Source organism: Bufo bufo, chromosome 1 (assembly GCF_905171765.1).
Source record: "Bufo bufo chromosome 1, aBufBuf1.1, whole genome shotgun sequence".
NCBI lineage: Eukaryota > Metazoa > Chordata > Amphibia > Anura > Bufonidae > Bufo > Bufo bufo.
Genome location: NC_053389.1, coordinates 509,002,080 through 509,018,969, shown reverse-complemented (window position 1 = coordinate 509,018,969; position 16,890 = coordinate 509,002,080). Strand labels below are relative to the sequence as shown.

Below are 16,890 nucleotides of genomic sequence, written 5' to 3'. Positions count from 1 at the left end.
ATTCTGTCAGTGTTTTGATCTGTTCATCATCAACATTGCGTGCAGCAGCAACCACAGCCTCCCAGACACTGTTCAGAGAGGTGTACTGTTTTCCCTCCTTGTAAATCTCACATTTGATGATGGACCACAGGTTCTCAATGGGGTTCAGATCAGGTGAACAAGGAGGCCATGTCATTAGATTTTCTTCTTTTATACCCTTTCTTGCCAGCCACGCTGTGGAGTACTTGGACGCGTGTGATGGAGCATTGTCCTGCATGAAAATCATGTTTTTCTTGAAGGATGCAGACTTCTTCCTGTACCACTGCTTGAAGAAGGTGTCTTCCAGAAACTGGCAGTAGGACTGGGAGTTGAGCTTGACTCCATCCTCAACCCGAAAAGGCCCCACAAGCTCATTTTTGATGATACCAGCCCAAACCAGTACTCCACCTCCACCTTGCTGGCGTCTGAGTCGGACTGGAGCTCTCTGCCCTTTACCAATCCAGCCACGGGCCCATCCATCTGGCCCATCAAGACTCACTCTCATTTCATCAGTCCATAAAACCTTAGAAAAATCAGTCTTGAGATATTTCTTGGCCCAGTCTTGACGTTTCAGCTTGTGTGTCTTGTTCAGTGGTGATCGTCTTTCAGCCTTTCTTACCTTGGCCATGTCTCTGAGTATTGCACACCTTGTGCTTTTGGGCACTCCAGTGATGTTGCAGCTCTGAAATATGGCCAAACTGGTGGCAAGTGGCATCTTGGCAGCTGCACGCTTGACTTTTCTCAGTTCATGGGCAGTTATTTTGCGCCTTGATTTTTCCATGCGCTTCTTGCGACCCTGTTGACTATTTTGAATGAAACGCTTGATTGTTCGATGATCATGCTTCAGAAGCTTTGCAATTTTAAGAGTGGTGCATCCCTCTGCAAGATATCTCACTATTTTTGACTTTTCTGAGCCTGTCAAGTCCTTCTTTTGACCCATTTTGCCAAAGGAAAGGAAGTTGCCTAATAATTATGCACACCTAATATAGGGTGTTGATGTCATTAGACCACACCCCTTCTGATTACAGAGATGCACATCACCTAATATGCTTAATTGGTAGTAGGCTTTCGAGCCTATACAGCTTGGAGTAAGACAACATGCATAAAGAGGATGATGTGGTCAAAATACTCATTTGCCTAATAATTCTGCACGCAGTGTAATACTGAAGGGGTTTTCTGGGTGTACACTATTGATGACCTGTCCTCAGGATAAGTATTATCTGATTAGTGGGTGTCCAACTCCCGGTACCCTGCTAATCAGTTGTTCAAGGAAGCCGTAGTGCTCACCAGAATTCAGTGGCCTCTTCAAACAGCTTGACCAATGAGGGTGCGGGGTGTCAGACCCCCACTGATCAGATGTTTATTACCTATCATGAGGACAGGTAATCAGTTTTCTATTCCCAGAAAACCCCTTTAATAAGTAAGACTAAAAGTTTTTATTAGTCGGGTTGGTTTTTTATGTAGTTTAACTTTACAATAGGTAAGTAGTGGACAATAATCACATGAAAGCTTTCATATTCTGTTAATATGCCGTTTTATCTATTTTATTTGCTGCCATATAGTTGTAGTGGAACTTTATAGGCTTTATTGCTATCTCTATCTTCAAAGGGAATCTGTCATGCAAACAGATCCTTTTATTATAAGGAAAGCAAGGCAGTCGGTGTTCCTGATATTTTAGGAAAGTGCTTCCTGTATGTAACATGGACTTCCTGCTCCTCTCTGTTGGAGGAACTATATGGCCAGATCCACAGTACCTTTGCATGTTTAAATGTCATGTATACAAACACTCCATTTTATTGTTAGAGATTTCATAGTAGTGACAATAATGTTAGGTTTATATATTCCTTTCTTTTACTATTGTTTTATTTCTTGAACAGCCCATTGAGTTACCCAGCGATAAACAGATACTCTTCATCCTCCCTCTCCTCCCAAGCGTCAGCTGAAGTTAGTAATTTGACGGGGCAATCAGAAAGTTCTGATGAAGTATTTCACATGCAGGTAAGTAAAGTCTTGAAGGTTAACCTGTGTACAGGGCATGACTCTACACATTCTTTTATTCTCAGTCATGTCACCAGAACCTAACAATGTCCCTGAGTAATTCAAAGAGAGAGAGTGGATGCTGACTAGTTACTTCCTCTCCTTTATGTATGCTCATATAGCTGTGTTACATTGTTGGAAACACAACATGAAATTTCCAGATTACTTATCGCAGATTTGGTGTCAGGGCTTTCCATTAAAAATGGTTTCTGTAACAAATTTGTGCAATAAACCTTAAAGAGAACCTGTCGTCATGAAATGCAATGCAATCTACAGGCAGTATGTTATAGAGCAGGAGGAGCAGATTGATATATACAGTGCTGCCCATAATTATTCATACCCCTGGCAAATTTTGACTTAAAGTTATTTTTATTCAACCAGCAAATAATTTTTTGACAGGAAATGACATAGGTGTCTCCCAAAAGATAATAAGACGATGTACAAGAGGCATTGTGGTAAAAAACATTTCTCAGCTTTTATTTACATTTGAGCAAAAAATACAAGATGTTCCGCACTGTGGAAAATCTCAGAGGACGTGGTCGGAAGCCAAAAGTGACACCTGTGCTGGCCAGGAGGATAGAGAGGTGAAAAAGAATCCAAGGATCACCACCAAGGCCATCCTGGTAAATCTGGGCTCTGCTGGTGGCAATGTCTCAAGGCAGACAATCCAACGGACACTGCACACTGCTGGGTTCTACGGATGCAGACCAAGGAGGACGCCACTTCTCCAGATAAAGCACACAAAAGCTCGCTTGGCCTTTGCAAAAGCTCATCTGGACAAAGAAGTAGACTTCTGGTCTTCTGTGTAATGGTCAGATGAAGCAAAAATTGAATTGTTTGGTCACAATGATGTTTCCTTCATTTGGCGTAAAAAAGGAGAAGCTTTCAACCCAAAGAACACCATCCCCACTGTCAAACATGGTGGTGGGAACCTAATGCTTTGGGTTGTTTTTTTTTAGCCAATGGACCAGGGAACCAAATCACAGTAAACGGCACCATGAAAAAAGAGCAATACATGAGGATTCTCAACAACATCAGGAAGTCTGCAGAGAAACTTGGCCTTGGGCACCAGTGGACATTTCAGCATGACAATGACCCAAAACACACAGCAAAAGTGGTGAGGAAATGGTTAGCAGACAACAACATTAACGTTTTGGAGTGGCCAAGCCAGAGTCCAGACTTGAATCCAATTGAGAATCTGTGGAGGGAGCTAAAGATCAGGGTGATGGCAAGAAGACCCTCCAACCTGAAAGATTTGGAGATCATTGCTAAAGATGAATGGGCAAAAATACCTGTGGAGACCTGCAAAAAGCTGGTCTGCAATTGTAGGAAGCGTTTGATTGCTGTAATAGCCAATAAAGGCTTTCTATTTATATTGAGAAGGGTATGAATAAATTTGGACTGGACACTTTTTGCTCAAATGTAAAAAAAAGCTGAGAAATGTTTTTTTTTCCACAATAATGCCTCTTGTACATCGTCTTATTATCTTTTGGGAGACGCCTATGTCCTTTCCCGTCAAAAAATTACTTGCTGGTTGAATAAAAGTAACTTTGTCAAAATTTTCCAGGGGTATGAATAATTATGGGCAGCACTGTAGCTTTGTGGGGAAATAATTCTATAAAACTTGTAATTTATACATTTAATCCACTTGTATCCACTCCCTTCTGGTCCGTCTCCATCTCATAGAAAGTTTGCCCTCACTACAATTTACATCCTGTACCTTTCTAACAGGCCAAAGAAATAAAAAGCAGGAGTGCTTCTTTAATTTCTGAGTCAGCTGAATTCCTCTGGCAGGTTTTAAATTACTCTGAAGGACATTGTCTAAGCAGAGCCATAAAGAAAATCATAACCATTAAGAGCGTACACTAATCAACATTTCAAACCCTAGGCCACCCATAAACTCCGAATAGGGCCTACCTATTTTCATGCATCTTATTAACCTGCCTATTAGCAACAGGTCAATTTTCTGAACATTAGAACTGTTGAAAAGCCTGTAATAGAGAGAGGGTTATAATTAGAGTACACAATATAAAAAGGACTAAACGCATGTACAATATATAGGCTAGAACATCTATTAACATTTCAACAATAAAAGGTGGCTTAGAGTACTAAAGCTACCGTCACACTGAAACTCTAGCATAGCCGTCCAGAGAATTGGCCGGACGCAAACCGCTGCATGCGGTTCTCTGCTTGTCTGCCAGAATGTGTACGGATATCCGCCAGACTCCTTTATACTTAATTGGGCCGGCGGACATTCCGTCTGCATCCGGCAGCGCCATGGAAAAAACAGTGTAATACAGTACCAGCCACGTGTATGAGATCAGACAAATCTCATGTACACTTAGCTTTTTTTCTTCTGTGGGGAAATTGACCTGACATGTGGATTTTGAAATCTGCAGCATGTACAATTGTTTGTGCGATTTTTGGTGCAGCTTTCACCCTTTTCAATGGAAGGGTGAGACCTTCAGTAAAATAACATCAAATCTGCACCAAAATCTGCAAGTAACACATGCGGGTTTGGTGTGAAAAAGCACAGAAATCCACCCAGTAATTCATGTCTACCTGCACCCTCGTGTTCGATGTTCGGGCAGTGCAAGGGCACACCCATTGGTGCTGGTTTGTGCTGGCCTAATTACACAGGCTGATCCAAACTGAACGTGGGAGGAACAATTTCTACCGCAGTCATTACTCATTCAAACGCACATCCCTGTGCTGCTGATAATCGGGCAGCTTTCATCCAGCCGACAAACGGGTCTTTTCTCATTCATCAGCTGAATGGCTGCTCCATTATACAAGACAGTTATTGGGAACGAGCTTTCCTATGAATGCTTGTTCCCAAAGATAGGCCTGAAAATCATGCAGTCCATCCTCTGAAGTGCCTGCCTAAGGGTACTTTTTTACACTTGCGACAGAGGATTCCGGTAGGCAGTTCCGTCGCCAGAACTGCCCGCCGGATCTGGCAATACGGACGCAATATTACCAACAAACAAGGACACAAATGTACAATAATAATGAATTTTTATTAAATAATGTAATAATCAGCTGATTCGCAGCGCTACTGCATTACTGCTATTTATTATATTGATTATTATTATCTTGTTGTCCTTTATGACATTATTTAATAAAAATTCATTATTATTGTACATGTGTGTCCTTGTTTGTTGGTAATATTGAGTATTTGCTCACACATAGCCCTTCATCTTTTAGATGATTGTTTTGGTTATAATACGGACGCAAACTGAAGGCGTTTGTCAGACGGATCAGTATCCTGATCCGTATGACAAATGCATTAAAATGACGGATCCGTCTCTCCGGTGTCATCCGGAAAAACGCATCCGGCATTAATTTTTTTCACATTTTTATCGGTCTGAGCATGCGCGGACCACAATGCCGGATCCGTTTTGCCGGATACTCGGGGCCAGATCCGGCATTAATGCATTTCAATGGGAAAAAATGCCGGATCCGGCAAGTGTTCTGGAATTCTGCTGCAGTATTTTCTCCATCCTGAAAAGTCAAAAAGACTGAACTGAAGACATCCTGATGCATCCTGAACGGATTGCTCTCCATTCAGAATGCATGGGGATAAAACCGATCAGTTCTTTTCCGGTATTGAGCCCCTAGGACGGAACTCAGTGCCGGAAAAGAATAACACTAGTGTAAAAGTACCCTTAGATGCCCCAAGAAAATCCTAGTCTGTGGTTAGCAGACAATGAGCCCAGCATATCAAACACAATGTTGCATGAAACATTACAGCAGATAGACCCGGGGCAGGCAGTGACAAGTTATTTGCAGCGACTTCTAACTTCCGGAATAAGATACTAAAAAGCGGTGTGGACCAAAATTAATTTGATACTGTACGGCTAAAATCTGCACAGGTGGATGGCACAAACCTATTGAATTTAGCTTCTCTTTTATCTATATTAGCACAGTGCATCTCTTCTATTATTTCTACTGCTGAGCAAAAAAACACACCAAAATGCTGTTACCACGTGGCTTCCATGTTGAGGGTTGCTATGGAAACAATCTGTCTCTTATACTTCTTGCTATTAATGAATTACTGCAATTAGTAATCTACAGAAATAATACAGTATATATAAAAATGTAAAAGGACAACAACTAAAAGCCCTTGGGAACCCCCATGTGCCCCGCATTGTGTGTTCATTTATGTTACATTTTTGTTATTATGTTACACGTATTTCTTCTTACCGCAAGTATTCAGTGTCAGAATTTTTATTGCATTTTAAGCGACATGTAAAATGTTACACCAACCCCACACCTACTGATCAGACTTTGCGGTCTTTTTACCATAAACCCCCATTTCAATAAACCTTGGTCATGGTTGCAGAGCGGTGGCAGATGAGATAGGAGATGCTAGCCCACATATGATATTTAATAGTCTACATAATTAAGAACCGTCTGACAGAAGATGTTTTCTTATTTTAGTCATGCACTGATTTTTTTTTTGCCTTTCAGCCAAGTCCTTCTACCTCAAGTTTGAGTTCTACACATTCCGCTTCTCCAAATGTGACAAGTTCTGCCCCCTCAAGTGCCAGAGGTATTTTGCTACAGAGTATATGGTACAAAAGTTAGTCATATAAGGACCATTTCCAAATAGAATAAAAAAAATCACAAGTAAACTTTTGATAAGTTCTTAGGCTACTTTCACACTTTTGGCAGAGTAATCCAGCAAGCAGTTCCGTCGCCGGAACTGCCTGCCGGATCCGTCAAAACGTATGCCAACTTATGGCATTTGTAAGACTGATCAGGATCCTGATAGTCTTACAAATGCATTGAAATGCCAAATCCGTCTTTCGGCGCAGACCGGAAGGACGGATCCGGCATTGCAGTATTTTGAATCCGGCACTAATACATTCCTATGGAAAAAAAATGCATCCAGGTAAGTATTCAGTTTTTTTGGCCGGAGATAAAACCTTAGCATGCCGCGGTATTATCTCCGTCTTGAACAGTCAAAAAGACTGAACTGAAGACATCCTGATGCATCCTGAACGGATTACTCTCCATTCAGAATGCATTAGGATAAAACTGATCAGTTCTTTTCCGGTATAGAGCCTCTAGGACGGAACTCAGCGCCGGAAAAGAATAACGCTAGTGTGAAAGTACCCTAAATTGGGTTGAACACTACTGATGTTTATTCAAAATTCCTATATATATATATATATATATATATATATATATATATATATATATATATGTATGTTTAAAAAAAAAAAAAAAAGCATGGTATAATGCATTTTAAAGAATGATTGTCCAGCTATCAAGCTGGAATTCAGGAACTGAGGGTGTTAGATATGTTAGATATGATGTGTGATGTGCAGGCCAAACCTATGCACAAATACCAACATCCAGGGCCACGGTCAATGTTCTGTGGCAGTAAACAGGGTTGGCCACTTTATTGCAACTTTATTCCAAGGAATATCACCAAGCATTATACGTTGTTTACCTTTACATTTTCTTTACAAGTTCTGGACAGTTTTGATGATTATTGAAGACCTCCTCGTTCACTGAAACAGTCTGCCATCTGCACATGCCTCGCGAGTCAAGGGCAGTGTGTTTCAAGGCAGAGGCATGGTGACATTGGTAACTCTCCATCCGCAGCTATGTTATGGATGGGAGCAGCATCTTGACCTGACAGTTGACTGGCTGAGTAGGGGGAGGGGGCCGTAATACAAATTAACTCCCTTTATTGTATTATTGCAGCATAGAACAAAAGATTTAAGATATAATGTTTCTTTAAACATCAGATACCTAAATATACTTTCTTTTTACTTCACCATTTTCCAGATTTAAAGAGAATGTGTCTGTTATTTAAATCATGTTTTTATGTAAAACATGTTTAAGAATTTTTGATAAATATTTAATAAAAATACTGAAATCTTTCAGTTTTCACACTGACAACTATCATACTAAGCTGCTGTGTAGAAATCACTTTTCAGTAGTCATCTCATTATCATCAAGAAGGATTAAAATGAATGTGAACTACAGATAAGCAAATTGATTGGTCTCATCAGCAAGAGTTCTTCACTTTTGAGGGACTGTTTTCACAGGTGAAGAAGTGCTAACCTACTGCTTGATTGACAGGGGTGGACATCTCACCCGACCCTGACAATCTCTCACCTGCGCTTCTGCAGGTGCAGAGGCTTTGACTATTTAAACAGTGAATGCGATGTGCCGCTTGCTGCTCCAGAAGCAGACACAGAGCCTCTGCACTCTCCAGAAGAAGACACAGAGCCTCTGCGCTCTCCAGAAGCAGACACAGAGCCTCTGCGCTCTCCAGAAGCAGACACAGAGCCTCTGCGCTCTCCAGAAGCAGACACAGAGCCGCTGCACTCTCCAGAAGCAGACACAGAGCCTCTGCACTCTCCAGAAGCAGACACAGAGCCTCTGCACTCTCCAGAAGCAGACACAGAGCCTCTGCACTCTCCAGAAGCAGACACAGAGCCTCTGCACTCTCCAGAAGCAGACACAGAGCCTCTGCACTCTCCAGAAGCAGACACAGAGCCTCTGCACTCTCCAGAAGCAGACACAGAGCCTCTGCACTCTCCAGAAGCAGACACAGAGCCTCTGCGCTCTCCAGAAGCAGACACAGAGCCTCTGCGCTCTCCAGAAGCAGACACAGAGCCTCTGCGCTCTCCAGAAGCAGACACAGAGCCTCTGCGCTCTCCAGAAGCAGACACAGAGCCTCTGCGCTCTCCAGAAGCAGACACAGAGCCTCTGCGCTCTCCAGAAGCAGACACAGAGCCTCTGCGCTCTCCAGAAGCAGACACAGAGCCTCTGCGCTCTCCAGAAGCAGACACAGAGCCTCTGCGCTCTCCAGAAGCAGACACAGAGCCTCTGCGCTCTCCAGAAGCAGACACAGAGCCTCTGCGCTCTCCAGAAGAAGACACAGAGCCTCTGCGCTCTCCAGAAGCAGACACAGAGCCTCTGCGCTCTCCAGAAGCAGACACAGAGCCTCTGCGCTCTCCAGAAGCAGACACAGAGCCTCTGCGCTCTCCAGAAGCAGACACAGAGCCTCTGCGCTCTCCAGAAGCAGACACAGAGCCTCTGCGCTCTCCAGAAGCAGACACAGAGCCGCTGCGCTCTCCAGAAGCAGACACAGAGCCGCTGCACTCTCCAGAAGCAGACACAGAGCCTCTGCACTCTCCAGAAGCAGACACAGAGCCTCTGCACTCTCCAGAAGCAGACACAGAGCCTCTGCACTCTCCAGAAGCAGACACAGAGCCTCTGCACTCTCCAGAAGCAGACACAGAGCCTCTGCACTTGCGCCGCTACTCTCTGCAGTGGTGTAGGTGCAAGACTGTCATGGGCATGCGAGATGTCCGGCCCTGCTGATCAAGTGGCATACGGGTGTTTCTTCACCTGCAAGTTCAGCCTCCGCAGGTGGAGAGCTCTTGCTGATGAGACAAATCGATTTGTTAGAATTGATTCACTCATCCCTAATGCAAACACCAACTATATATGTAGATAACACAGAATCACATGACCAACAATAGGTGATGGTCACAGTGTGTCTAATCCCCTCCCTATGCAATGACTTTGCATCGTGCATGCCTGGATCACTCGCCCATAGAAGTCAATAATTCTCCTGCAGTCTACATATTCCTATGGTCCATGAAGTTGCTGTAAACCATAAGTTCGAGTGCTGTTAATAGCAGCTCAGGCATGATGACTACACCATAATTAGCTACAGAAAATAGAATTAAAAAAATCTACAAATAAGGAATTAAAAAGAAAACATATCAGTATGTTGAATTAATTAATAAAAAAAAAAAAATCTATACTTTCCCTTTAACAACCTGCACCTGCCACTGTTTCTACACCGTTCTACAAGGGTTGTCAGCCAGCTTTCCTAGATTCATTTATTCCGAGTCTGTCTTCTGCATAATCACGCAGGCTTGAATTTCAGGACTCAAGGAGAACTGGGTGAAAATACTGCTGGGTCTGCATAATTATTAGTCAAGGATTTTAACAGTTTTTCAGGGATTAGCACTGCATTTTTTATTTTTAGATGGAAATGGTCTTAGAACTGTGCCTTATAGTCCTAAATTGCTAATGTGGGTGGTCATATCCTGATCATGTTTCTTTACAGTCTTGCACACTCTATCAATTTTGTCTACAAAGTTAACATGGATTTTGTGGCTAATTGTAACTTCCATTTTCTGAGGAATTGTTTTTTTTCCCCTTGACTATAGAGATACTCATTGTCTTCTCTTTTAGCTTCCCCTCTGTTATCTGACAAACACAAGCATTCCAGAGAAAATGCCTGCCTGTCCCCAAGAGAGAGACCCTGCAGTGCCATATTTCCAATCCCAGCAGAACCTCCCCAGGTAGCCCTCTTCTCTGCCCACTGAAAGTATATGAGCGCAGTAACAGCTCATTCATCTGTGTATTGGCCAGTGTTATGTATGTATAATATACCTGCTCTTTGCTTCCTTAATAGTTAATAGGATACTGCAATTTGCTTTGACTAAAAGGTCAAAACTGCCGAGGCGCAGTGATGTGCTTTTCTTACTAAGTAGCTAATCTTGTGTAGGAAAATCGGCAAGCTACGTTTTTCTGAGTACCTTCTTAGATTTTAATTGTTTGTTGTGTAGTTGCCTGGTAACTTCTAAGAAATGAGAAAGTCGATTTTTTCCCTTGCTATCAGACTAACCATTTTGAGAATATTTACAAATGGTATGTACTGTATTACTGTGTTTAAACTATAGATACAGTGTCATGTTGTGTAAAATTCTAAAATAACATTATAGGTAAGTATGAAAGGCACACTCTCACTTATTCCTGCACGGAATGAATAGGGGGCAATATGATAAAAATATGTCTTTATTTGGTAAATACAAAAAATCTTGTAATCTGCTGATAAGCATTTAAAATATACAATAGAAGATAAAAATAAAAATAGGCGGCCCTCTTTGTGTGCTGACATTCTGCACTGGTATTGGTCTTTGGTTACTATAAGGTGCCTAGTGCCAACTGGGTACACAAAAATGGTATATGTGAGCTGAGTACACAGAAATATAACGTATTTTACGCTAGGTATAGAGTAGTTTGTAATAGCTGAATATGCAGAATTGCTGTATAGAAGCTGGATATACAATAATAATATAATGCACGTTAAATACAGTCATCCATAATTTGCGTCAATGCTGGATACATAAAGTACGTCAATGCTGAATACATAAAGTGCCGGGTGTTTGTTAAATATAGTGCTGGGTACATAAACCTGCTGAGAACATAAGTATAAAGATAATGCACACTGGGTCCATAGGAAGTGATTGTAGCATATACTAGTGTATCAAATCTATGATTTGTGCTGGGTACATAGAGTGCCAGGTCTTGGCTGAATACAAAAAAGTGCTGCGTGCAAGTCGAAAACTTTGTTAATAGTGCTGTAGTCCTTGAAAAAAGAACTGTCAACGCTGAGTATTTCCAGAGAGAAAATATTACAGAGCCCGCTAGAATAACCTAGCACTCTATCAATTATTCTAGCGGGCTCTGTAATATTTTCTTTCTGGAAATACTCGGCGTGGACCGTTCTTTTTTTCAAGGACTACAGCACTATTAACAAAGTTTTCGACTTGCACCCAGCACTTTTTTGTATTCAGCCAAGACCTGGCACTCTATGTACCCAGCACAAATCATAGATTTGATACACTAGTATATGCTACAATCACTTCCTATGGACCCAGTGTGCATTATCTTTATACTTATGTTCTCAGCAGGTTTATGTACCCAGCACCATATTTAACAAACACCCGGCACTTTATGTATTCAGCATTGACGTACCTTATGTATCCAGCATTGACGCAAATTATGGATGACTGTATTTAACGTGCATTATTTATTATTAGTGTGTATCCAGCTTGTATACAGCAATTCTGTGTATTCAGCTATTACAAACTACTCTATACTTAGCGTAAAATACGTTATATTTCTGTGTACTCAGCTCACATATACCATTTTTGTGTACCCAGTTGGCACTAGGCACCTTATAGTAACGAAAGAACAATACCAGTGCAGAATTTCAGCACACAAAGAGGGCACCCTATTTTTATTTTTATCTTCTATTGTATATTTGAAATGCTTATCTGATGACAGCAGATTACAAGATTTTTAGTATTTACCAAATAAAGACATATTTTTATCATATTGCCACCTATTCATACCGTGCAGCAACAAGTGAGAGTGTGCCTTTCATACTTACCTATATTCATTCTCTTGCATCAAACGGCTTCTGGGTGTGCCGATGATAGAGCACCTCTTTCCACACTACTAAACCGGTGAGCCACTGTACAAGTATTTTAAAATAACATTATACTGTGTCATTAAAGGGGTATTCCCATCTCGGACATTGTTGGCATATAGCTAGGGTTTGCGAGCAATGTCAGATAGGTGCAGGTCACACCTCTGGGACCTGCTCCTGTCTCCTGAATGGGCCCCCACGAAGTGAACAGAGAGCATCACACAAACGCAACTTCCCTCCATTCAGCTCTGAAAGTCCCATAGCGGTGAATGGAAGGGTGTTCATGTATGCGCGGTGTGCTCTCCATTCACCACTGAGGGGCTTCAGGAAAAAGCCGAGCACACCCGATCGGCTATTTTCATAACACCTGTAGAAGTGGAGAGCGCACCGCATATGTACGGTGTGCTCTCCTTCACTCCAGTGGACCCGCTCTGTAGATAGGAGTTCCAGAGGTGCACCTGCACCTATCTGATATTGATGGCAAATCCTAGTGATATGCCAGTAATGTCTCAGATGATCTAATCCCTTCAAGAAAATGAAGTCTACAAAATTAGTTTTCATAGCAGATTGTATAGGGGTAAAAGGAAAACACGTAGGTGGGAATTTATCCTGCACTCCAGAATTCTGGCTTCAGTAAGCTGCAAAATAGTTCTCTTGCACCTTTTTTTGCATTTTTACACCACTTACTCCAGTTTTGAAAAGTGGGTTGGAAACTGGGAGTGGTTAGGTATGTCGGTGAGCTTTATCGCAGAGACTTACTCTAGCAGTAGCGAGCGCGACGTAGAAAAACTGGAGTAGACTTTCTAGACCAAAGTGTTTAGTGTTTAGGCGCTTACACAACACAGACTGACTTCAAATATTGCCCTCATGGTAAATTCCCACCATATAGTATTAAATCATCTGTTGCAGGAATAACATTGCTTCAGTTTTTGAAAAGAAAAATGTAGTCCTGACCAATATTTAACAGAAAAACAACCAAGATATGTCACTGATTTTGCTGGTTGTAAGTGGCAGTGGACCACTGCCATCTGAACACTGACTTCTCATCTTCATTGTTTTAACATTTCTAGAGGGTACTTTTTAATCACATTGGAGAAAACACGTTGCCCCGGAGTGACCCAAACCTCTCGGCTCCAGATAAAGGTAGGTTGTCCCCACTGAAAATGATAGTTAACGTTATGCCACTGATTGTTTAGTGGATAATTATATAGTTATCCATCTTTTTCTTTTATGCAAACAAAATGTGTGATATTTTGGTCAGCAGACATTTATCAGACACTGTTGCCTCTCATGAAAGCAGGAAAATGCAGGAAATCATAATTTCTCACATAAGGAATGCGAGTATTTTACATGTGGTGGCTGCTTCTCCACACACAATATATAAGGACATCTACACTTGTTGCCCTGTTTCTTGTGAGCTAGCTTGTTTTTTTTAAGATGGGTCAAATCTGTTTAGGAAAGTTTGCTTTGAGTGCAAGCAGTTGAAATGATCTATAAGTTAGAGGAGTTATCCCATCATAAATATAGAAAATGAAAATCGGACATCATAGAGTACATGACAATCTCTAATAAATACATAATCAACCCTGCACGTTACATGGCTCTAAAGATCTCCCTATTTATTGATCAAATTGCTTCAATCTGCTAGATTTATTTCAAGCTCTGGGAATGTGTCCTTTCTGCTGCAGCTCTCTCTATCACAGCTGTGAGGTGTGTGCTTTCTGCTGTAGCTCCCTCCCTGTAACTGTAACAATATCTAACAGTAGATATGTCTGGTAGCAGTTGAAATATATAACTGAACATGTGAGTCCACCTCACTGATGTTACTGAGGTGGATGGAAAAATAAGGAAAATAACAAACAGCAGGTGGCATTATCCAGATACATTTTATTGAATAACTCAGTGTCGCGTTCGGGTGTGGGAGGGAAACACCACACTGAACATAGGAAGGAAAGGGGTGATGTAATAAGGCCTGGAAAATAGGAAAAGGAGATGGACACCTCCTAGTAAAACCCTAATCAGAGTCCTGACTAACTGCCAGTATGAACAGACCCCAAAGGTAGGTGAGTTCATATACAGGAATACCTAATGTTCTAACTCACCCTGTAGGACCCTGGTACTAATGTCAGGACTGAGACAACCTGTTCCTCCAAAAGGAAGGACAAACAGGAGTCTCCCTCAGGCCTAATACAAATGACAGGGAAATGCAACACACAAAAAAACCCAAACAAAATACAAAAGGGAAACAAAACGCTTAACTTCAAGTGGCTATGGCAGCACCCGGAACTCAGCCAAGATCCCTACACCAGATATCCACAACTCAAACTGAAGCTATAAACTGCATAGCATAGTGGGAGAAACAACAATAAATAGAGAAGGTTAAATGACCATAATAGCCACACCTGGGAAAAGAAGGTGTGGCAAGCATGAGAAACAACACAGACGTCATTTGATCCAAACAGAAAACATGTCAGATCAAACCACGTGTTTCCAGTCTCACCGATATCCTGCCACCTGTCGCGGGAACGTCCGTGACAGTACCCCCCTTCTACGAGTGACCTCCGGGCACCCAGGACCAACCTTATCTGGATGAGACCTGTGAAAGGCTCTCACCAAATGACTGGCATTCATGTCAGATGCCGGTACCCCTCCCCTTTCCTCTGGTCCATAACCCTTCCAGTGAACAAGATACTGAAGAGATCTGCGGAGAACTCGAGAGTCAATAATCTTGGCGATCTGGAATTCCAAATTGCCGTCCACCATGACAGGAACGGGTGGCAAGGGGGACGACGCCAAAGGTTCGACATATCTTTTCAACAAAGACATTATGAATTTTCAGAGCCTGAGGACGTTCAAGACGAAAAGCTACAGGATTAAGAATGGCAGTGATCTTATATGGACAAATAAACCTTGGACCCAACTTCCAAGAAGGAACCTCCAACTTAATATTTCTTTTGGACAGCCACACAAAATCACCCACACTTAGGTCCGAACCATTCATACGTTTCCTGTCAGCCGCACGTTTATACTTGTTGCCCATATTCATCAAATAATTTCAAATTTTCCGCTATATAGAAGACAATGATGACTAAAAACGTTCCTCCTCAGGGATACCGGAAGTATCCGAACCAGAGAATGTGCCAAATTGCAGGTGAAACCCATATGCCCCGAAAAATATCGACTTATCAGTGGACTCCTGTCTACGATTGTTTATGGCAAACTCTGCCAAAGACAAAAACGAGGACCATTCCTCCTTGTTCTCAGAGACAAAACATCTTAAGTAAGTTTCCAGACTCTGATTAGTGCGCTCCGTCTGTCCATTTGTCTGTAGATGAAAAGCAGAAAAAAAAGACAGTTGTACCCCCAGCCGAGTACAGAACGCCTTCCAGAATCTGGACACAAACTCCCACGATCCAAGACCACGTCAGAGGGAATGCCATGAAGTTTCCCAATGTTGTCGACAAACACTTGCGCAAGTGTTTTAGCATTAGGTAGGCCAGGCAATGCTATAAAGTGCACCATTTTACTAAAACAATCAACTACCACCAGAATAACTGTCATTCCAGACGAATTAGGCAGATCAGTAATAAAATCCATAGACAAGTGAGTCCATGGTCTGGACGGTATGGGCAATGGAAGTAGAGATCCAGAAGGCAGAGTATGTGTCACCTTAGCGCGTGCACAGATACTACAGGCCGACACATAGTCCTCAACACATTTACACAACCCCGGCCACCAGAATCTACGAAAGGTGAGGTAGGCAGTGGATCTACTCCCAGGGTGTCCCGTAAGAACCGTACAGTGATGTTCTTCAAACACCTTATGACGCAATTCTGATGGAACAAACAATTTCCCAGAGGGGCAAGACTCTGGTGCATCTCCCTAAGCCTCTAACAACTTCATCTCTAGGTCAGGGTATAGAGCTGATATCACCACCCCCTCTGACAGGATCAGACTCGGATTTTCAAAATTACTACCTCCAGGAAAACTACTTGACAAGGCATCTGCCTTGACGTTCTTAACCCCAGGACGATAAGTGACAATAAAATTGAATCTGATGAAAAACAAAGACCATCTGGCCTGCCTCAGGTTCAGTCGTTTAGCCGACTCCAGGTAAGCCAGATTTTTGTGATCGGATGAATCGCCCCTTCCAACCAATGACGCCGCTCCTCAAAAGCCAACTTAATGGCCAGCAACTCTCTGTTAACCACTTCGTAATTTCTCTCTGCGGCAGAGAGTTTTTTAGAGAAAAATGCACATGGGCGCCATTTGCCAGGTGACGGGCCCTGCGATAAGACTGCTCCTACCCCCACCTCGGACGTGTCAACTTCCACAATGAAAGGTTGGGATCCATCCGGCTGCACCAATATAGAGGCAGAAGCAAAGCACTCCTTAAACGCAGAAAAGGCTCGCAACGCCGAATCAGACCACACTGAAACATTTGTTTCTTTCTTAGTCATGTCAGTTAAGGGGTTCACCCCTGTCGAATAGTTCTGAATACATTTTCGGTAATAGTTGGTGAACCCCAAATACCACATAAGATTTACACCAGATTTTCGGGTCGATTCCCAGTC

The 16,890-nt window shown here is 42.3% G+C and overlaps 1 protein-coding gene across 1 annotated transcript in view; it reads left to right on the top strand.

The window, feature by feature from the left end:
* The window catches only part of DOCK4 (dedicator of cytokinesis 4), a 321,839-nt gene that overhangs the window by 285,701 nt on the left and 19,248 nt on the right, over positions 1 to 16,890 (top strand). The window contains exons 47-50 of the mRNA XM_040411036.1: positions 1,896 to 2,016; positions 6,529 to 6,610; positions 10,291 to 10,400; positions 13,387 to 13,459. Coding sequence (XP_040266970.1) covers positions 1,896 to 2,016; positions 6,529 to 6,610; positions 10,291 to 10,400; positions 13,387 to 13,459 — 386 coding nt within the window. The remainder of the gene's footprint in view (positions 1 to 1,895; positions 2,017 to 6,528; positions 6,611 to 10,290; positions 10,401 to 13,386; positions 13,460 to 16,890) is intronic.